The sequence below is a fragment of the Falco punctatus genome, assembly GCF_963210335.1.
Source record: "Falco punctatus genome assembly, chromosome: 4".
Taxonomy (NCBI): domain Eukaryota; kingdom Metazoa; phylum Chordata; class Aves; order Falconiformes; family Falconidae; genus Falco; species Falco punctatus.
In genome coordinates, this window is record NC_137583.1 from 6,328,202 (window position 1) to 6,351,826 (window position 23,625).

General features: G+C 39.8%; 1 protein-coding gene across 4 annotated transcripts in view; it reads left to right on the forward strand.

Moving 5' to 3' along the window:
- The window catches only part of RFT1 (RFT1 glycolipid translocator homolog), an 82,618-nt gene that overhangs the window by 45,078 nt on the left and 13,915 nt on the right, over nt 1–23,625 (forward strand). Inside the window, exons 1-5 of one of the 4 annotated variants that reach the window (XM_080386262.1) lie at nt 13,370–13,532; nt 16,607–19,688; nt 20,516–21,515; nt 21,634–21,719; nt 22,318–22,434. In XM_080386262.1, coding sequence (XP_080242388.1) covers nt 21,453–21,515; nt 21,634–21,719; nt 22,318–22,434 — 266 coding nt within the window. In that variant the 5' untranslated portion in view covers nt 13,370–13,532; nt 16,607–19,688; nt 20,516–21,452. Of the gene's footprint in view, nt 1–13,369; nt 13,533–16,606; nt 21,516–21,633; nt 21,720–22,317; nt 22,435–23,625 lie in introns of those variants that run through there. The other 3 variants (XM_080386260.1, XM_080386261.1, XM_080386263.1) reach the window with 3 other exon arrangements.

The following is a 23,625-nucleotide window of genomic DNA, read 5'->3' on the forward strand; positions in this document are numbered from 1 at the left end:
TGTTTGGTTTAGTGATCTAAAATAGGAAACTTGGGGAGGAACATGTGCAAGTCAGTTTGTGAGGCATTAGCAAAATCCAGCTCATGCTGATGGGAATTATAAAACTGATAGTGTTGTGATTCCTAAGTATATTTCTAATGAATGTGGCATGCTATCTGTTCACATTAGTAATATTTCTTACCCATCAAAACCTGTTGGCCCATGCTGAGTTCTGGACTGACACAGCTGACTGGTTCTGGTGCCTGATCTTGGTGGCTGGCACTAAAAAGCTCCTCTCAGTGAAACACTGGAATTTGTAGTCTGAATGCCTTCACTGGGTGACAGGCTGTGGGAAAGGAACATGCAGTTGAACGTTAACTTGAAATCGTTACCCTTTAGAGTATCTCAGTCTGCCTCCAGAAGACAATGCCACATTGTAAATGAAGCATGTTAGTTGCCATTCAGACCTTGTAAGGTGTAAGCAGAATGAATATTTTTCATCTTTTTGCCAGTTTAATTTGAAGCACTTTTTGAGTGAGGGCTGTGGGGGAAGAGTATGCACTTTGTGTGGAGTAAGGGTATCATTTGTTCAGTAATTTGATCATTTTATTAATCTAGGCATGTGCTTAGATGCACTTACCATTCCAGTATTCAGATGCAGAAACCTTACAGCAGCAGGGGAGGTATTAATATTGTTTAATATCTTTTCTTCCTTAAATTCATAGGCTTACACACTTTTCATAGTTGAACTTCTCTGTTTTACAGTTGTCCACCTTGACTTGTCTTGAATAAGAAAGCAATGTAGTTGCAAAGAGATGTTATTAACTATCTTTAAATGGACCAAAAAGCCAAATCATCCAGACAGCAGTTACACTCCATGTTTGATAACGCTTCACGCCACCAAGGGCTCCTTAGCTGTTTCTGGCATCTGAAGCTCCAAGAGCCTGAAGTGTTACTTCATAAAGGATTTTGACAAACTGTCTTGGATAGGGAACCAACAGGGTACACCTGAATATCTGTGGTGTTACCTTTATTGGCTAGAGTTGCACAGGTGTTGCTCATGATCAAACAATTGAAGCTTCTTGAAGTTATTGGCAGGTACCCACACAGAAGGATCTGCACTGACTTAGGCTATCTACTGTTGCAGTCAATTGCTGTGTCTGCAGCGATCACCCTGCTTCCCAGCCAGCTGAGGCTGAGGAAAGCTACAGTGAATGAATAACCCCCTGCCTTGGCTCTTGGTTGTTACCATTTGCCATTTCTTGTGAATGTACAATCTGTATTACTAGTACAATGACTTGACAAAGCATTCCCTGCTTTGTACTGTAGGTGATCAACAAAATCAAGGGCACCATGCATCAGTTAGCAGGGAGCTCAATGAGAAGGGTGGGAAAAGCAACAAACAGCTCTTTATTTTTTTTTTTTACTTCTTGCCCTTCTTTCTCATCTTTGTTTTAACTGTTTTTTTCTTGTTCTGTTTTCCAGGAATGTATTTTCTTTTGCATTTTGCAGATATAATTTCTTGGTAATAGTTTTTCCTGCTTTAACTCCATTCACAGTAATTTCAGCACAGTAAAACAACAGAATGTGTATTTTATTAAAACCGGAAACTTTGTTTACAGAGGTGATAATTTCTGGTAGTTAACACACAACATTGAGTGGGAGTTTGCCTCAGTACCATGGCCAATTATCACTTCTGATAAGCTTACTCTGTTTTGCTTCATATCTCCACCACCTGTAATTTCAAAGAATATTTCATGATATATATTATCAGAACATTCTTCTGGGAGGAGAAAGAGCTAAACAGTTTCAACAGTGTTGGACAACAGGTTTGAATTTTTAAGTAGAAAATGTATTACATCTGCTTAGTTTGTTTCCTGGTTTTCTCAGCATCAAAAAGTGTTTATCACTTAGCTCTTTCAGGGAGCTCGTTGCTATTTATTATTCACATTTGTAATTCTTCAGAGGTTGCAGACTTAAGGGACAAGATCGTTCTCGCTTTTTTTTTAATGGTCATTTGTTCCAATTTCATTCTCTTATAGTCATCTCCCGCCCCCCCCCCCCGTCCCCAATAATTTTTGTTATGCAATCAAAACTCTATCTCATCCATGTGCTAACATTCAGACTGGCTGATCTGAGACAAACAGTCTACTAGTTGTTTTTTATCAGCAGCTGCATTTGTAACATGATCCCAGTTGCCCTTTTAATAAGAAGATTAGGTGTAAATAGCTTTTCACATCTTCTTAGCTAATTTTCATACTTTTCACTTTGTATCAAGGGATATGACTTTGCTGTTGTAGTACTGTCTGCCTTTTAGCTATGTATCTAAATTCTTTCAGACTATGCTGTCACTTCATGTTTACAACCGTCATCTATTGCCTGCAAGCCTTAGTCTCTTTGCTTTCTTTCCTTTTCACATTTCAAGTATGTAATGATTTATTTTATTTTGCTTGATATTATTTGTGAGAAATAATCTCATATCTTGTGATATGAGATTATCTTGCAGGATCTCAGCTTGCTTTTCACACAAATGGATTTCAATAGTTCTTCCCATTTCGTATTATCAACTGTAATTCTTAATATTTAAATGTCTCCTTCAAACGTAACACTCTACATAATTATACTTTATATTTCTCTTTATTTTTGCAACGGATTGAGCAAGTGTATGAACACTTATTTAGGTTTTCATTACTTTGGTCTTATGGTAGTAACAAATTGTCTCTATCAGAAGTCATCATCGTGAAGAGGTTGCAAAGGTAAAACCAGAATGAATTTCTGTACATGTAATTACATGTTGAAGAGCATTCATGCACAATTCGAAGAGTGTATATACAGAAAAGTCTGTAATTGTTAGTGGGTTTTCAGCTTTATGGTGGATTTATTTTGGTGATTTCACTCTCTCTGCCAAAGATAAAGTATACTTCATTTGTGTTGGAGAAAGGGTTTATTATCTTCAGTGCTGTAGCTGTGATCAATAGTGGTCATTTAAAATCTGTATGGCAAAGGAATCTTAATTAGGCCCCATGTAATAAGGTCAAGTTGACTGTCAGGGTGCTGTGTAACTGAAGAAATTATTCTCTCCGACGCTTCAATTTGTCATTCATTACAGCTATGTAATTCCAAGTTGCAAAGATGAGAAGTCATGCAGAAAATCTGTGACAGAATTTTTAGACTGCTTCTAAAGCCTTGCACACTGAAGTTCTATAAATCTTACTAAATTAATGAGTAAAGGGAATTTCATGGAGTATTAATGATAACAAAATGACATTATCATTCTTTTATGTTTTTATGCGAGGCACTTACACAGAGTGAATGAGAATATGTAATAGGAAGACTTAATTGATTAAAACCTCTGTGCAGTAAGCTTCGGTTTGAGCTGCATGCCATTAAATACTGAACTCTTGATTGCTGTTCAACAAAATCAATACAGAAGTCTGTAGTGAATCTTGTGCCTGCAGCAGTAATACAGTTTGACAGTAAAAGTCAATGCCCAATCCCAAAGCCTAGCATTTAATAGTATCCGTGGTTTATGTCTTGATTCTTATAGTCCTTAAGGATATCTTAAGGTTAATTTTCTACCTCTGTCTGGATCCAGGGAGGTCAGTGACTTAGAGAAACATGTTTTTTTCTGCTTGTTCTGTATTGTGTATGGGTCACTGCAACTAGAATTCATAACTGTTGCTTGTAAAAATGCTGCTTGAGGCATTAACCCAAACACATCTCAAGACAAAAGTACCACTACCCAGGTAGTGAATGGGCAGAAGTGGTCCTTTCACAGAATCAAGCACGGTATTCCATGGTTTAATTTTTTAAAAATCAGTCTTCTGACAGTAACAACCACAAGGTGTTTGTTGTTTTTTTTTTTAAAGTCTGTAATAACTTTATTGATTTTTTAAATATTTTATTTATATTTGTATATAATATATTTTCATATAACTGACTTATTTTGGTCAGCTTTCATATATCTTGTAGAAATACCAGGACTGGAGGTTGGTTACAAGTATATCCTGTGTTGTCTTAAACTATTTAACACCAATGTACAAAGTATGTGAGAATTTTACTAATTCATAATTTAGTAAATGGGCATTTTATAATTTGCTTAAAATAAAATTGGATCTTATATTCATCAATCAGGGAAGTTATAAGAGCTATGTGCCCTTTCATTTCAGCAACTATTATTTCCTTTTGCAAAACAATCCCATGCATATTTATGAATGTTTTATAGGTTAGAAGCGTAACTCAGTTCTCAGTATTTCACAGCGAGTCTCCAAAGTTTTTGCTGTTAAATAGTTTATTTTTACATATGTATACAGTGCACTTTTCCATTTATAATGGAAAATAAGGCACTTAAAATGCAGATGAGTGCTTGAATTCACAGGTCTTGAACTCCACTGGGAATCAAGCCTGGTGCCTTGACTCACAGCTATCTTTCTAACCAGTAAGTAGTATTTCCTCCTGAATGGTGAACTACTAAACCCAAAGTGAAATGACATTTACAAACCTAAAAAACAGTCCATTTTCAAGTTGCAGCAGAAATCTTATACTCATTTGGTAAGTCGCAGAGCATGCTGAGAAAAAATAAGAGGAGGCGGGGGGAGAAATTTCTATGTCCATACACGGTAAAGAATTTCTGAGAATTGTTTTGGAATTACTGCTGAATCACTCTCAAAATGCTTGGGAGAGACCTCTGAAAAATGCACAGTGATGTGAAGCAAATTAGCTGCAAATATCTGTCCTGCCACCAAAAGGTATGTCTTTAAAAAAGACAATAATAAGTGCGTATAATTTTCTCACTCTAAATTTTACAGAGCAGTTGCAATTTTTATTGAGAGATAGAAAGGTAAGGTTAGAGAAGCAGTCTAGATGTTTACCTAGGGTTTATTTAATTGTAAAACCCGCAAATGCTATGTCTGGTAGTGTGCATGGGTAATACCATGCAAAATTACATCCTTGTGCTGCTTTTGTTTTGATGCACTCTTAAGCCATGACAGTATAGCTATGGCTGGTGAAAGTATACCCCACACATGCACAGCTTATTTTGTATATTTACAGTAGAAAAAGAAATATTTCTGATGATGTGACTTATTTTGGTTGTTCCAGTGATGATAAAGTGGGACACAATTTTGAAAGTGAGACTTGTGTTTTTATTAAGCCAGCTTGTTTCTCTTTGTTAATCCAAGAGAATATAATACCTCTCCCATAAACTCCTGCTTTGCTTATTCACAGATTAACCTAAACAGCAAAGGAATGCTCTTGCCTGAATCATCGGTCTCTTCAGAATCTGTCTGCATCGTCTGTTACAGCAAACCCCATGACACACACACAAGCCTACAATGATGTAACTGTGGCAAGTGGTACCTACTTCTGTGTTCATGTCTTAATCCAATCAACTGGTACACAGTAATTCCCAGACATAACTGGATTATCAACACAGTCAACCTTCTATCCAGTCACAGTTTAAAATTAATCACATTACAAGACCATAGTAAAGGCACTTAGATGTTGTAGTAGAGGCACTTAAAACACTCTTAGTTAAACAGTTTGATTAATTGGAACATCTTTGAAAAGACACTGATGGCTGTGGACTGAGATTCTGTTTAATCGTGTGCAAATATTACTGCTTCTTCCTGTGTCAAGGTAGGCCTGTTTGTTTCATGGAAGGAGTTTTTTGGGGTTTTTATCTCCATCAATAGAGTGCCAGTCATGCTGAAGGACTCGTATTGTTGCCACCCACCAGCTTCTGTTTAGAAAAGAACTATAAATTTTACAATTTTCAGCAGATCCATGGTAGTGGCATTATGATAAAAATGCAGTTTCTGAAGAAAAGAAATTTTCTGAACCTAGAGCTGCACTTTCATCTGGGATTCTTGCAACTAGAAATGAGAGGTCATCCGAGAGGAAAGCGAGTTTAACTGGTACCTACTTACATTTTCAGGCTGCTGGCTTGGCTACCATCTAATATGTCAAGTTCAGACAAGAGTTACCTCGTCTTTAAGAATTGCCCCAGAACAGTACCTTTATATATGCTACCATACGGTGTTGAATGTCAGCAGAGGTCAATACAGTCTCCAGATTGGCTTTGCAGCGATATTGCAAATACTGAGAACACAATGCATGTGTTCCTGTACAAGCAAAATATAATCTAGTAACCTTACAATAGTCAAATTGATAGTTCAGGTTTACCAAATTTTCCATGTATTTGAAGCCTCTGCAGGTACTGAAAAAACAGCTCAATAACCGCGTAACTGAAAAGTTATGATGCCTACAGATTTAACACTGTTAATGAAAGGCCTTCCTGAAGCTTTTCCAGGAATTGCGTCCCAGTAATGGATGCCTTCAGCTCTTAAGACCTGCTGTATCCACAACACTTAACTCTTACAGAGTAATGGGTATTTTTTGCTTTGTCAATGTGACAATAGTGACATTAAAGCAAACTTAGAGGGTTTTTGGTGAAGACTTCAAATAGCAGGAGCCTAACTGTTCTCTCAACAAATTCAACATAGTATGTCACTTGATTAGTATCAGTTTAATGTTTTTAAAGTTGAAGTTCACAACTATTATCAGGGTGAACATGATTGCTTGGGTGGCTGGGCAAAGTTTGAGACAGTATATGGGGCTGCAGTTTTAACTTTTTAAAGAACTTTGTATTTTTGTTAATTGCATAAGTTACTAGAACATGCTTCAGTCCATATATACTACAACTTCTGGGTACTTTAGCTTAAAAAACCTACAGACATGCTAATTTTAAACTCCCATTTTGGAAGTGTAGATTTAATTGTGAATTGACTTCTTTACTAAGTAGTGAGCCTTTATTAACTTGGATTCACTAATTCTAGATCCTGGCCAAGCTGCAAGTGATGAGATGCAGATCCTTGCAGAGTGCCTGATGGCTGATAAAATATTTGTGGGAGGTTTGTTTTTCTAGACATGGGTAAGTTTGTGTCTGTACCAGCAACATTACTGGTATCGGTATCTGCTCAGAAGCCTGCCTGAAGTAATTTGCCCTTAGAAAGGCTAGAATAGCTTTTATTCCATTGTGAGCAGTTACAGCGGGCTTTTCTGCAGCTCTCAGGTCTGAGAACACCTCAGGGAAGGGGCCACTAGTTCTGATAACTAAATGTAAAATTAAAACCTTGTGGATTCCACCTCTGAAATATGTGGTGGCTCATGAAAATACTCTGTGTACAAGGAATGGATCTGAGCATACTGACGACTGTCTCTTTGGTTTGCCTCACCAGATGTGGACATCTTCTGTGTGGAACAGCCAGCCTGTGTGGTTAGCTGTAGGAGTGAACAGCACTGAACAGCAGTGCGCACCTGAATGTGACTCGGCTTGTGGCAGTAGCTACTGATGCCCCATCACTAATGAAAACATATCGCTATTAACAGAGATGTGATAGAAGTGCAGGAAGGAGTGCTAGAAAAGTACTGTCGGCATGCAAAAAAAGCTTTTTAATCTACTGTCATCACACCTGAAGAATTTGATGAAAACAGAGGCAGAAAGCCAGCAAGATAAAAATCAGCACTTCCTGCGCATTGTTCATTCTGTTACAGTTGTCTTTTACCACACATTATTATCAAATACTTAATAAGTGTTAAATTAATTTTGGGGTAACTTCTGAGAAATTATTTTACAGAATTAGCAGCTGGAAGAATGTGCTGCCTGTTAATTATTTACATTATCTATCCCAGAATAACAGCTCGCAAGCAACAGAGTCTAGAACAAAGTCCAGTACTCAGATAAATGCCATGGTTATATAGGTATAGAAGCATAGTATGTAATCTCTTAAAGCCAGTGCCTTCAGAAGTGATTAAATAATACATGATGTAGGGATGATTTAGAGTACATCCTGTATTGCTAAGTCTTAAGTAAATGGGAAGTACTTCTCTCCGTGCAGGTGTACACAAGATCTCTAATGCTTACAGTTTTGTAATGTGACAGAAAGGAGCTAAAGAGTCACTGCATGGGTAGTGAGTCAAAAAATCAGTCAGTCAAGACAGCTGTCATCCTGGAAATGTGACTGTCCTGGCTGATTTTGAGAAGAATAATATAAAAATACTAATTGTGAAATCTCCGTTGGTGTGCTGATACGTGCAGATTTGTCCCCCATTTCTTCAACAGTGTATGAACATGAATTGCTAAGTAACAGCATCCTCATTCCGGGTAGTGGGAGTATGACTTACTACCAGAACTGCTTTTAGTTCTGGACTTGTGATTGCTGTTTTGCTGAGAAGGCAAAACAGTCAACTAAAATTATATATTTTTTGTCCTTTCAGTGTCTAACCCTTTTCAGTCTGTTTCCCAGGGTGCCAGGTTTCAGTCTTCCCAATTTCCTCTTGATGCCTTCAGAACGTGTGTTCCCATGGGAGTATTGTGAGAAGTTCTACATGTGCTCACCCTTTGCTTGGGGACGCAGCATTAGCGGGTCCTGTGAGGTCTTGATCCATAATGCGTCATTTGACCCCTCTCATATTTTGCCTAAGAGAATGGAAGCATCACACAGACATCCTTTTAAGGAGCCAGCATGCTCCTTCAGTGACAACAAGGAAGACAGCTGACAAGCTGTGGCTCTTAAAACCTCTATGCCATGTTTTTTTAAAAGGAAGCCATTCACTCTTAGGCTCTCTACACTATTTCCGTATCTAAATGCAACTTACAGTTTCACTTAGTTAAATATGCTTTATTTCCTCTTCTGCCCTGCCAAGATGTAGTGTTTGACCAGTGGAAATACTGTGTTTTCCCCAGGGGCAAATACATTCTTGTGAAGGACAAAGTATCTGGGAAACATTGGGATGAAAAGAAAGTTTAGGAATTTTTAATGGCATAGTTTTCACAAAAAATCCCAAGATGTTTCTTAATCTTACAAAGAAATGGTCTGCTTCATTCCCCCCCACCCCCCATGATTCATCATTTTGCAACTTGTACTTGGTTATGCAGAGATATACTGCATTATATGCTTACTGAGAAAAAGCAGCTTAAGTTACAGGCTGAAAATACTAGGGAAAAGCAATCATAAGATAACAGTAAGATGACCTGATTGAATACAGTGCTGTTTGTAGCATTTGACTGTCATGCTTCTATTTGCTTGTCTTGCTTGAGCATTCTGACATTTAATCAATATTGATGTGATGCCCTGAATGTGCAGAGGATTGGATAAAGTGCCAACATGACCATATGCCTTTTGGCAGAACTGAATGGGCTCAAAAAAGAACATTTGGCTTTCTTAAGTTGTACAGATTTTCACTAGGTATAATCTTTTCTCAAAAAGGGAGGAACTAATAATGAAGTAATATTTTGAGAGCTATGAGCAAGATTTTGCTATTTTTGGTACGCACGCAGAAGAAAGTGCTAACAGTGCACATTAAGGCCATTCGTTGTTATCTATGTTGACAATATAGTCACAAATTTTCTACTGTTTGCAGTAAAATTCTGGCTAACATGCACTGCTTACTGACTGTAAAAATCCTCTCCTGCACTTCCAAGGGAAGATTGGGAAGTCTTGCTGTTTCATCTATTGTCTATTCATCTCACAAAGTGCACTGGAGTAATTAGACTGAAATTTCCTATTTACTCACAAACCAGCAGAGATTGGGCAGTAACACTGGGAACTGTCCCAAAAGTGCCCAACTAGTTCTGGTGCTGTCAGCATAATTCAGTCTCTGTAGCAGTCCAGTGCTGCCAGTTTTTGCATATTGCTAGGCAAATTTACTGCAGCAATAGTTGTAGAGGAGAGTTGTGTGAAACTTCCCTGGCCCCCACCGGTGTTACTGGTGGGTTTAAAAAAATAGCAGTTCTTGGCCCCATACTGCCTTGGCAATCCCATCTAGTTTTCCCTTTAATGTTTTCCACATATGGTTGTGAAATCCAGTGTCTGACTTCTTTTCTAAATATAGAATCGTCATTCTTTTAAAAATGATTGATGCAATAAGTCTCACTTGCTTTCAAAATCTTCCTCCTTTTGCAATATGATGAAGTATTAAACATTCTTCTGTTGTCCATTTCCACAGTCACTTCTGAAGTAACTTTATTCTCTTTTTTTGTTTGTTTTACTGTATATTGAGAAGTATCTCCTTTACAGTTTTGAAACAAAAAGTGTAAGAGTAACGAGCACTTTCCTTTACCAGTGGAAGAGTAGCCATGCATGAGTAGCCTGTGCCCCACTATTAGGGTAGGGCTTGTTTTTGCCACAGCTGTGCTTGTTACTTTGTTTGTATTTGAACAAAAGCAGTGATGATGGTATTAGCAAAGAGCAAGCTTACTGTTTCCTTAGCTACATTTTGAGCCTTTCTGTCTTCTACTGCACTACCCAGCTGTAACCCTCTTTACATGTTTCTACGTTATTAAGGTGATCAAATTTGATTTACCTTTAAATGAATGATTTAGTGTTCTCTCTCTTTAATGATGCAAGGATTTTGTGAAAAGTGGCTGAACCTAAGTCTGGATTATGAAAAAGCAAGTAAAATGAATGAGTTTGACACCCACCCCACGCACCCCCCACCCCAAATCTTCATGTGTGTGTCGGCTACAAAAAAAAAAAACAGGAAACAGCCTGTGATTTTAGAAATATACTTAGAACAAAATTTCGGGTTTTGAACAGCTTCCGCCGCTTTGGCAGTGTTCTCCATTGTCAAATTTACAATTCTTATTACATAACTATTCAGAAACAATTCCACCGGTGTAGATTTCAGTTTTCACAGCCTGTAACTTCTGCAAACTGCTCCACTTCTTTTGGTACAGGAAAGACTATGTAACGTCCACTAGGGAAGCAAACCAGTAAATGGCACTTCAAAGCAAACAGGTTCATTCATAAAGAGAAGGAATTTTACAAGTCTGCAACTAGCAGTCACAACTGATGATGGTCTTTAAGAAGCAGACCGTTCTTCTTGAGCAGTCCAGGGGAGATAGAAAAATATAAAAATATTTTTAAATTGCCCATTTATTTAAGTCATACTCAACAGATTTCATCCTGCTAATGTAAATGTTCTTTTGAATAAATAAAAGCAAGTTTGAAAAAACAGTATGCAAGGACAAAAGCAATTTTGAATAGACTGGTGAAAAATCAAGAATTAAGTAACAAAAAGGATTGTTTACTTTCTGTCATGATGGATTACCAAGGCGCCTCAGATTTTGGGCCTATATTGTTGCAAATTTTGTATTCTGTATCTGTGTAACAGAATTAGTTATACTGTTTAGTATCATGGCTAAAAGAGCTCACTTTGACGATAATCACATGCAATTAGTGATATAACTGTGTGGAAAACTGCCAGAATGGCAGTAACAAAATAAGGCTAATTTCTTACATAATTTCCTGACTAGCACCTTCCCAGGCTGCAGTAAACCTGTGTATAGCATTTGAAAACATTAGCAACAACATTACAGAACAAAGCCTAGTATGATTTGGTATCTGAGAGGGGATGAAGTGATTAAAGTCAAAGTCTGAGGATACAGTGTCAGTGGAACAGTCAGAAGGGACATCTATTCCTAAATGTTTCCATAGGAATGTGGCAAGGTTCTCTGTGTGTCTGTGGTGGAAAGGATTTCAAGAGTCAGTTTGCCACGAACAATTTCCTGCTTTTCCTATGGAACTCTTAGCAAGACTGATAACATAATAGTAATTTTGCATGCAGATGGAAAGGATCTTGTTTCATAACAGACATTAAATGTTAGGAGTATGGTGTGGGTAGGTGATGATATGCATTGCTGGTTTAGTCTCACACATGTGGTCAGCTCCTTTTGTTTGAACCTCTCCACATTCTTCAGGATGTGAGTGGGAGTATCCTACCATAAATGAAAACCTTGGACGACTCTTGTGACATCTCTTACAATAAGCCTCTGATATTATTGGTTTCTAAGAAAAGAATTTTAAATTTATGTTTAGGTAGGGTAGACATGGGGATCTAAAAATGCATGGTGAAGTACACAGTGCTCTTTTGACATCTCCTTATGAAAAACTGTGGTACCATGACCTGCAAGCTGCAGAATAGTGAGTAAAGGTAATAGTAACAGATTATGGTTCCAGATCTCTAGTGTGTTCTATGCTGTGCCTTTAGTTTTCTAACATAATGTTTATGAAGTCAGGAAGATGAAATTTCTTGCATTTTGTGGTATTTATCTGATGCAAGTAACAGTAAAAGATGCAGTGGCAGACTGTGAGAGCCAGGGTATGGCTTTCCTTACCAGGCATGTATGTTGCTGTGTGTGAACCCCAGTGTTTGAGAGAGGGATATCCAGCACCTTTGATCACCACGGTATAGCAGTTCTGTCCACTGCTCATTCAGAGTTTCTCCCTTTTAGCAAGGACAATAAATTTACTCAAGGATTTTGAGCTTAGCTAAACCTGAGGAGGCCTGCTTTTGTTTTGATTGGGTTACTTTTGCTTTCTTATAGGTTTTTATATTCTTATGGCTTATAGAGTTGACTGTGTTCAGTTTCAACTTCTCTTCCACTGGGTAAGAAGTCAAACTATGACTTTTGGTAGGGATGCAGACTTTCTGGTAAAATGGAATATCTGATAGGATACATAGGTCTTTTCATAGCATAAATTCTTAGGGACGTAAGAAGTATAAAGAATATAAAGATACCAGCATCAAGATGCCCATGCGGTTCTCATATGATTATCAGGGGAAATAAACACAGCCAATTAAATATGTCTGGAGTGCCTTCCTCATCATGTTGAAGATATACCTCCCATATGAGTAAACTGCCTAATAATTTATGTCTGAGTGTCTTGGTACTAAACCCAATCTTTTCACCAGGATGTAGGCATGTTCTGGACTGCATTAATAGACAGCAGCATCTTCTGTTCTAACAGGCAAATTTTTATCCTCTGCAACAAACCATGAACCTGCAAAGGGAGAGAGGAACAAAAATGCATAGCCCAGCTGAGGCAACAGTTGATTGCTGCTGTTATCTTTAGAGGTTTATTCCAATTGTGAATATAGCCCAATATACTTGTTGCTTAAAAAAAACCCCAATCAATCAGCCCTTTCCAACTAAATCTTAGTAGTGAGAGTAGATGTGTTAATCTCTCTTTTTTTGTTTTTCTCCAAATTAAGACAAAGTGTTGACACATTGTGGTTCAATTGTAATACAGTTACAACTTGGCTGAACAGAGGGAAGTATTTCTTTCTATTTGACTGCTTAGCACACAAACTTAGAATGATTGGCAAGGCTGAGAAGGATTATGTCTTTAAGAGGAAATATAACACAACAGCTTATTTAGTAGAGAGGCAAGAGGGAAGTTCTACTTTACAATCTTCTTAAGGGACAAGGTTGGGGAAATCCCCTAACATTGTTAGCACGACGCAGGATCTTGTGTCTGAAGACTTGCAGAAAGGTGTCTCATGTGACGACTAATTTCACTTGTCTTTTTTATTTGTCCTCCACCAGAACAGTGATGTTTGGGGACAGCTGGTGTCCTTAGACCTAAGCCATCCTGTGTGTGTTTGATCCATGCAAGTCTGCAGACCGAGCCAGCTAGGATGGCAGTGAAGCTGAATTTGGGGAGCAGAGTCTTATTCCTAATGAACTGAGGACAGCAGGACTTGTCAAGGTGAGATCTCTTATGCCCTTGGGCCTCCTTGAGCTAGGAGGGAGTAATTGTACTTTTGTCTGAAAAGCAAAATGTGCACCAAAGTCATGTATTCAATTCAAATGAAGGCAGTGAAGTTCAGTAACCTGACTATATGGACATCTGGATTAGAGGCAGAGATTATTTTGACTTTCAGTATTGTTCCCATATATTGAAAAGTTGTTTTTAGGTGACCTCCCACTAAAAGGCAAATAGGCCTTTTTGGGAGCTCTCCTTTTCCCTTATAGTTGAGAGGTGTCTGTGGGGCACAGTGTTAAGTTGTGCTTCTTGTATTGCTAGTGAGGTTTTTTTTTCTGATTGGATTTCAGTTTTTTGTATTGAAAGTGAAGTTTAACTGTTGCAGGATAATGTGGGAATTTCTGAAACTGGATACATAAACATGTGCTGGGATTCTTTTATTTAAAAGATTCCTTGCTTACCACTGAAGAATAAGAGGAGTCAAAAAAACCATACTTCATTTAGCTTTAACTGTCATGAATGCCAGAGGAGGTCCCATAAAGGGGGATGGAGATATTTTTATTCTGTCAATTTGTCAGACTAATTGCTGCCTTGCTCAGAGGGGTTATTTCTGTGAAGAATGGAAGTCAGCTCTCAAGAGAGATGGAAATGAATGACATGAGAGATATCTGACTCATTCTGTTCTACAGGTGATCACGCCCAATATTACATAATATCGTTCAGACGTAATTTGAAGTGTATAGTGACTCACAAATTCTTCATTCTCAGTCTTTATGAGGCATTCCATTAAGTTATTCTTCTCCTATTAGATGCTGAATTACTGAAAGGAGGAAAAATACTCCATTTTGTGTCAGGAGTAAGTATAACTCCTGCATGTCTCCATTGACTTGAAAAGTAAGTCTCCAGGTGGCTCAAAGAAGAAAATGGAAAGAGAAACTGGAATATTTTACAGGAATATCTTGTATTCGGTTCATTTTCAGAATCTGTACTCCTCTAATGCGTGTTTCAGAAGCACTTGCCAGTTGAGTCCTTCCATTCTGTGTATTTTACAGCATTCATTGAGTTATTGTCACTGTTGATTTTAAAAGGCTTAAGGCCATTCAGTGTGCAAACAAGTCATGCTGAGGTCAAAGCAAGTTTAGTAACACTTCTTAATTCTAAAAGATAGGAGGATCATTCTTTAGAGTACTCATCAGCTGTGAACTGTTTTAATGAACAGAGCTTTATTACTATAAGACTATTAAAGCAAATACTGTTTGTGAACATATGTGTTTCTATAGCAAGTAGAAGTCTCTTTTGCAGGCTTTCAGTACCTCTGTGTCTTTCAAATAAATTTTTTCACCAAGGGAAGTAGCTTGGAGCTTGTAGAGTGATTCTTTAGTGCAAAGATACCAAGTACTAGCTAGTTGAGATTTTTCAAGTGCAACTGCTCACAGGTCCAAAATCTGTTTCTTTAACTTTACTATGGCTCTGATGCTCTAAAAACCACTTCTGTATGTTCACTAGTAATGTGTTAGTCAACATCAAACCTGCAGCAGCAAGTATAACTGTAAGGTTAATTTTACAGAATGCACAGGAAGGAGGAAAAATGTGTGTGTTGCTTCAGCACCTACTCATCGCCACCTTTATAATTCAGTTTTGTAGGTTAGGATTTGAGATGTACTACCATCCAGAAACAGTACTCATCGTAGTGATAGTTGAAATTGCATGTGTCTGACATGAACAATAAATGAAGGCAGTTAATATTTTACAAGGTAAACAATCCGCAAGAGAACTTCTTATTTGTGATTATTGCTGACACCATAAATTTTCCACAGAGACAGAGAGATCTTCTGTTATAGTTTCCTCATTTTATATATTGATAGGCTTCCAAAGCACACAGTGATTAGATAAATTGTTTATTCAGTTCTCAAAGTGAGGGGCTGGTACAAAGTTTCCTGAGAAGTTGAGAGAGGTAGGGCAGGGACTGTTAAGCAATTCATAGTGAAAAGGGTGGAAATTTCTAACCTTGAGGAAGGCATGGCAGACACCATCTTCAGTTGAACATATATAAATACATGCAAAGGAAATACTTCAGTATTTAGAATACACAGGATAGTAAAGGTTATGCAGGATCGATTCTGTACATGTTTAAGGAATGTGCAAATTTCGCAAGAACTGCAAGCAAGGAGCTTGCCAGTTCCAGTGGGAAACCTACTGTAATTTATTAATTCTCCCAGATTAAATAACTTGGGGGCTTTAGCTCACAGATTTAAAAATTGCAAAGCAAACAAGGGAAGTGTAAAGCTTACTGGAAGCAGACAGCATTGTGCAGGACACTAGTTTTTGCTCTTCTAATCAATATACGCTGTTTCTTAATATACCGCAAATTATGCAGTGTAGTAATTTGACACTTTTTTGAAAACTTAGCACTACTCCATCCTTAATACTTTACTATTTGACTTGTATATTTGCTGCATTTTTTTTTGCTTTTCCTTTGAATGCTTATTTACATTATGTTTTACATTTAAGGAAGTTTCAGTCTTCCATATACTTAATACATAAGATCTTTCAATAAATAAAAGTTTAATTTGAAAGTCAGATTGATAAGGCAGCAAAACCAGCTGATCGAATTACATATAAACAGTGCATTAAAGGCCAGTGCACTGTGAAGATGTGTGAGGCAAAACTATTGCTAACACTACAAAGTCGAAGGCTACTCTGGAAAGGCAAGAGACTGTATTTTTCAAATATTGCGTATCACAGAAAAAACCACTCCTCTGCATTCTTCAGAAAGCCTCTTTATTCTTCCATCCCAAAGAAATTATGTAAATTAAATCCTTACTGGACTAATAATGCAGCCAGAAAAAAACTATGCAAATTTTTGCTTAACCATTTAACATGCACAGAGAGATTAACTCAGCCCACAAGGCCTGAGGAAACTAATCTAAAAAGCCCTCTGGGGTCACTTTGGTTGGAAGGAAGAGAAACTGGCACAGCGGTAAAATCCTTGTGTGTCCTTTGGTGGTAAATGGCCTGTTAATCCCTCCTTTTGCTTCCTGCAGTTCTGTACTGAATTGGAATTTTTACATCCTCAGGCCCAGATACGTCAGTGATCTGAGAGGGGTGCTCAGACGAGGGAAGAAAGCGTAACGAGATACAGTGCACAGTCTGGTAAGTCTCCATGTGACTCTTTGCTTTGACCCCAACCTAGTTATTTCTGTAAAGGAACAAGCTTTATATGATCAGGACCAGAGAGACAGATCTCTTCTATGCATAATTTTTGAAAAAGAAACAAAAAAAATTAAAACCAGACAACACAATTTGCCTTGCGCTGGCACAATTCTTCTAAGCAGTATAAAGAAAACAATCTTTTGTGACCCCAGGAATAGTTTGTCCTCGTTAATAAAACAGCAGAGTGTGGACTGTAGCAGAGGCTGAGCAGTTCTGTTAAGCATCATGCTCCCTAGAAAGCATGGGATATTGTGACAAGTGAGCTCTGCAAAACCCATGCTGTACCCACTCATCTCCTTTACTAGAAACCACATGTCCAGCCGTGGGACAGCATCATGCTGCAGGCCAGAGGGATGGGAAGAGGAATGCGTATCCATCTTTTAATGCAGTCCATGCTATTGGGCGGGCCTGCTGCCCTCAGAGCCTCTCCATCCAGCTGCAGAGGCACCGAGCAGAGCTGAGCGCATGAGCAGCAGCATTTGGCTGCTCCCCATGGGTGTCAGGGATCCTGCTTGGTCTCTGTGGACTGAATCAACTGGACAGGATGCCATCGAGGGGAAAGGTTGCTCAGCCAGCACCAGAGTTTTTGAGTATTTGTTTTCTTTGTTTCTTAAGTCAGTCCTGACTGACAAGCGAAAAGCTTTTTCAGCAGCTGCAGAAATCTACAGTCTTTAGCGCACAGCCTAGTCCGTCATTTTGTGTTACATCATGCACTATTCTAGGAGGTATCAGGCAGCGGCAGAGAACTTTGCGTATGATTTCATAGCACAGTTGGTTTTCAAACCCAGTTCCTCAAGGGACCTTTAAGGAAAAGGAAACCCACAAAAATAAAATGAAGATATTAAGATATATTACAAACTTTCAAGTGCAGTATTTATTCGGAGTAATAACATGCAAATTTGCTACTGATCCTTTATATGGATTTGAGTTTGGTTCTGCAATGAGATCTTTGTTTTAGAACATCTGAGAAGTCACAACTGATCAGGCTTGTTGCAAGGTCTCGCTGCTGATTTAATAGATTCCTGCTTCCCAGTCTCACTTTGTCATTAATTTGGGAATTTTTGTCCTGAAGGAAAGTAGCTGTAATGTTTTACCTGAAGCAGATTTCCCCTCTGAATGAGGTGATACTATGGAAGGTCTTTAATTGCCCTTAACAGGTTTTAAATTTTCTGACTATCAATTTATACAAAGGTTGTGATTTGAAGTAAATGTCCACCTTTCATCTTGAAGTACTTTGTTAATGGGGTAATGAAATACAGTTATCTCAAGTGGAACACAGCTACTGAGATACTGAAACATGAAGATTTTTTGTTTCGAAAGCCTGAAGGAACAGTCCCAACTCACTCAAAGGTCTGTATGTACAGCTGTCTGGTCTTTTTGGACTAGTTCCGCTTTGGAGTAGATTGAAGAGGTTCCTCTGCCATAGAAGTTTGTCCTGGTTTCAGCTGGGACAGCATTTTTTATTCTTCTCAGTAGCTGGTACGATGCCTTGGTTTGGATTTAGCAGGAGGACTATGTTGATAGGACACTGATGCTTTTAGTTGTTGCTGGGTCATGTTTATACTAAGTCAAGGACTTTTCAGTTTCTTGGGCCCTGCTAGAGAGAAGGCTGGAGGGGCACAAGAAACTAGGAGGGGACACAGCCAGGACAGCTGACCCAAACTAGCCGAAGGGATATGCCATACTATAGGATATCATGCTCAGTATATAAACTGGGGGAGGGTGGGGGGTTGGCAGTTGGCCAGAGCCTGCTGATCAGTACTTGGGGACCAGTTAGGCATCATTCAGCAGGTGGTGATCAACTGTGTTGTGCATCACTTGGGGTTTTTTTGTTGGTTTTATTTTTTTTCTCTTTTCCCTTTGGATTTTATTGCTCTCCCCTTCTGTCTCCTTTTCATTATTATTATTACTATTGTTATATGTTTAAATTTTATTTAAATTGTCAGATTGTTCTTATCTCAACCCTCGAGTTCCACAGTTTTTCCCAATTCTCTTCCCCATTCCATGGGGAGTGAGCAAGTGGCTATGTGGTACTTAGTTGCCAGCTGGTGTTAAACCACAACGAGGTTCCACATACCTCTAATAATAACAAGGATTTATCCCATTGTCCCAAGCCAAGGAGTGTGTCTTCTGTGCTGGAGGAACATCCAGCCCCTGGAAGACCTTTGTAGTAGTTAACCTTGCCTCCTTTGCTGTTAAGGAAAGTGAACTATTTTAGGGTATGGTGCCACAAGCAGGTGCCTCAGGACAACCAAAAGGGGTATATGTTGCAGTGAGAGGATGCAGGAATGCTCTAAGCGGGCATCACCTGCTGTGGGAATTGGAGAGCAATTGTTTTGACTGCATGTTCTCATGAAGCTTTCTTGACACTGTATGCCAGGCATTCAGTAACTTGGTCCTCCTTGGAGTTATACCTATTCTCAAAATACATTACTAAAAAATAAGCATTTTCTCTAACTCAGTTGTTAAGCCTGCTCACGCACAGTTGCGAATAAAATCATGTTAGCTGATAGGTCAATTTCTAAGTTTGAAATACTGCTCTTACTCTGATTTTGACTTGTCTTGGCCACGTTACTGTTATGAGTTGGCCTATTCTAACTATTGTTCTGACATAACCTGCAATAGAATGTGAAAGATGCTACTGGAGTGAAAATACTCACTTCCAGTCTAACCTCAGGCATGTGCCGAGGGGACTAGCCGGGGTGTCTGGCTGCCCCAAAGGCCGTTTGCCATCTAGTGGCTTAGGAGTATTAATGCCAAAAGTGTGTAAGTGCCAAAGATGGTTCTTATTAAAAATCACTGAAGTTACAGTTGTTCCTCTTCTTTTTCCACAGCCCCGTGCCTTGCAGCTGTTTCTGTTTCAGCTTTATGAGGTGACAAGCCAAACTGTCCAACAAAACATCACTAGTTGTCACTCAGCGATGCCCATGGCAGATGCCCGAAAAGGTTGGACTATTGCCTCCAGTTAGCACACTGATTTGTCCTGCGTTATTCCTTGGAAGTTCCCTACTTTTATCATGAAAATGTTTGTGTATATAGGGAGAGAACAACACGAATCCTTACTGGAGTGTTGGTAGATGCTGCATGCTATAAGCTCAGCTGCATTTTTGTTCCTCTGTGCAGCATATCTGGTAATTTGTCGTGGTTTTTGATCCCCACGCTTCCACTACCCCTACTGACATCAGCACAAGCTGTAACATACTACACGTCCTTCGATTTCTGCTGTCACCATTACTGCCACTAAGAAAAGCTCAGAGCCCGAGTTAGGACATTTTAAATTGCCTTTTCCATTTGAGAACTGAAAAACTGCTTAAAGGAGAGAGGAGGTGGTGATGTTGCTCTAGCTAGAATACACTTCTATAACCCAAAATCTCTGAGATCTCTTCCTGTCTCCACAATTAACAAAGACAGATTAGTTTCTTTTCTCTGTCCCCATCTCACTGTCTTTACAGTGGGGTAATTATCTCTTTTAGTTAGATTTTTACAGGTTGGGTGTTCCCAATATTAGCATCACACTTAAAAGGATTCATAGGATATACTCTGCTGCCACATACATTCACATCTATACATCATTTCCAGATTACTTAAATAATGTTAACAGGAAAAATGACCAAAGGAAAAAAAAATAATCTGAGAACTTCACTGTGAAGATGGAAAGAATAAAGCGGTGGGTTGTAATGCCTCAGGGGAGGGGTGTGTGTGTCACGCAGAAGACAGCATTGGTGGAGAGAAGGCTTCCTTGCATGAGCTTGAAGAATTTTTTGCTTATCTAGCTTCTCTTAATGTTTAAGCTGTTGCTGTTCAGGATGCTGTATAACGAAGCTGAAATCAGGAGGGGCTCGGGTACCTTCTCCCCTGCCCCCCGCCGCTCCGAACAGCTGCTGTTAGACAGAAGTTGTAGTTTCATCATAGCGTTACTAAGAAAAATGTGACTTCTAAGCTGGAAGTGCTGTGCTTTTGGAGGGAATGTTCTGTTAACACACCAAGGTACAATTTTTTTAATGTATTGCTGCTTAAATAATAATCTGAAATAGTCTGGAACTACAGTGCTGATTTATACGGAGTTTAAAGTCTTAACTGTTTGGAAGCCTTCAAGTCAGTTTAGTATTAAATTCAAGTCTGTTCCAATTAAATTGTGGCTTTTTTATTTGAAGGGTTCTTGTGTTTGATTGTTTGGGTTTTCTTTTTTAACACAGAATGAAGTAAGGTGTGTTCTTCTGGCAGTGAGGGTGTTTTACCTTAGCTGTGGGTGTCTTTCTCCGTCTGTCGGGGGACTGGTGGGTTTGCCCTCAGTTTAGAAAGGAATTGGTGAAACTTGCATGGGCATTTTTCAGAAATCTCTGGAAAATAGCGCTTGTCAGAAACTGCTGTTTAACATGGTATCTTGTCGTAACCCAGTGTGCAGTGTTGGGAGTTGTTTTAGTGGGATATCTGCTTGCGAAGCAGAAAGCTGACGCTGAACGGGAGTTTGAGCCGGCTGGCGCGCCCAGTTATTTTGAAAGTGAACAACTGCAGTCGCTAGCACGGCACAGCGGACAGGTCTACCCCGCTGCCCGGGGCGCGGCCGGACGGGCAGAGCGGCAGCTCCCGCTCCCCGCGGGCTGCCAGCTCCGTGCCCGCGTCCCGCCCCGCGCCCGTGTCCCGCCCCGCGCTGACGAGATCGCGGCGCGACGGCGCCATTTCCTGCCGGCGGGGCAGGGCGGGCAGGCGATGGCTTCGCAGGACGTGCTCAGCCAGACCGCCCGGCTGGCCTCCTCCAGCGCCGTGCTGCAGGTGCGGGGCCGCCCCGGGCCGCCTCCCTCCTCCTCCTCCTCCTCCTCCGCGGTGCCTGGCGGGAGCCGCCGCAGCCCCGCTGGGCCCGCAGGTGTTTCCCGTGCGGCTTCCTTCGCAGGTGCTGTTCCGGGGGGTCACCTTCGGGCTGAACGCCTTCACTCTGCGCTACCTCTCCAGGGAGCTCATCGGCGTAGTCAACGTGAGGTGAGGCGGCGGCTGGAGAGCAGCCGGGCCTGGGAGCCCCCGTCCCACATCCCCATCCCGAGCGCGGCTCGCCTGAGCCCGCCGCCCGCGGGGCTGCCCCGGGAGCGGGGCTGCGGCGTGAGGCGGCTTCTGGGGGAGCGTGTGTGCTGCGGGATGTCGGGGCTGGGGGCTGTGTCGGTAATAATGCTTTTATAGCGCTGGTTCATTTACTGCTGCGTACAGCGTGCAGTCGCTGAAAGTCTCCCGAGTTGTTCTTTGGCCTGAAACAGAGGGACTGCTGGCCTGTCCTACCTGTCGGCTTGCAGTGGAAAAGCTAGACACAACTGCTTATTATACGCTGTTGCTATATGATAAATTTTGCAACTGCGTTTTTTGTTTATAGCATGCATGAAGTATTTTTGCCATTTGAATAATCACTTTCTCCTCCTTTTATGGTGATAGTTTACCTCACATCACCGTGTTTTCTTTGTGTATCCATTAAGTTTTTCTGTCAGGTAGTCCTGTGTAAAAACTGTGAGCAATGCTTCTGTGCAAAAGTTTCCAGAACGAGTATGTAAAGAAATTGTTTTCTCTTCTTTTTTTCCTCCCCCCGTTTTAGGCTAACTCTGCTGTATTCAACAGTTGTCTTCCTTGCCAGGGAGGCATTTCGCAGAGCTTGCTTGAGTGGAAGTACAAAGCGAAACTGGACCAAAACAATTAATCTATTGTGGCTGACGTAAGATAACTTTAAAAACTTATTTCTGTGGAACTTATTTCTAATTCTTATCTGAAAGCTCACAAAATGAGAGCATGTATTTATTTACCGAGGTTATTATTTCAGCACTGAGCATTTAGTAGCCGCGTTCATGTTTCGGGACTGATGCAGGAAGCTGGTCAAGTCTGTTGCTTTAGCATTTATGGACTTGATCTTTTTTCGGAGCACGTGGGAAAGTGCATGGCCGAAGGCGTTAACAGGAGCCGTTTGCTCTGTCTGTTACCCTGGAGTTTTATTTATGTTGTAGCTGTTAAAGGAAAATCCTGTTGCACAAATACTTAGACTTTTATTTTTTCTTCCTGTGCCTGCTCAGTCTTGCTCTTTTATTACTTGATGTGCATTTATGACGCTGCTTTAGATATTTTTTTCCCCTTCAAACTAATTTTTTTCAAAGTCTTGAGCCCTTACATGGTTTAATGGCATGGCAACGTAAATGTTTGTGTTGGGTAGGAGAAATGTGAAAAGGTTGGATTGAAGCAACAGGGAGTAAGTGTGACTACTTGTTTCAACTGCAGTGCTGTTTCTAGCAAAAAGTGGATAGCTTTCCAGAGTGTAGTCGCACATTGCATGTTAGTGGGTTTTATGATGTGTTTTTCCCTTCTGGTTCCTGGATACATCTTTCTGCTACTACTGTGCAGCTGGAATTAGGTGGGCTGGGAGGTAAGTTTACCTGCCTGGTATGGTGGAAAACTACCCCTGCATGACAAAATAGCAGTCTTCCATTGGAACACCCTACTGATGTTACTTCAGACTGCACAGCATTAAGTAGATCTGGCCCGGGAATTGCAGGGTTATGCATGGTTGTCTGCTTCCAGGTATAAAGAAGAGGGACTGTCATTTTCAGGGATAGGTTTAACAGTAATATTGTAAATATATTAGATAGATCTGTTCTCTTAGCTGTATTATAGTCAGTTTTCTACTATTTGATAGCCATTAATAGGCATTAAATGGTAGAGTTAACAATGACGGTGTGCACCTTTTCTTTTTAAATTTTTCCTTGTAGAGAAGCATAATTTAAAATGAAGATTAACTTTCTTGAAGGATCTGAAACACATCATAGGAGCTTGGTGTCATATACCCTAGGGATCTGATAATGGGAGGGTCAAATAGATCCTGCTGCAATGATGTAAAACTTTCTGCACTCTGCTAGAA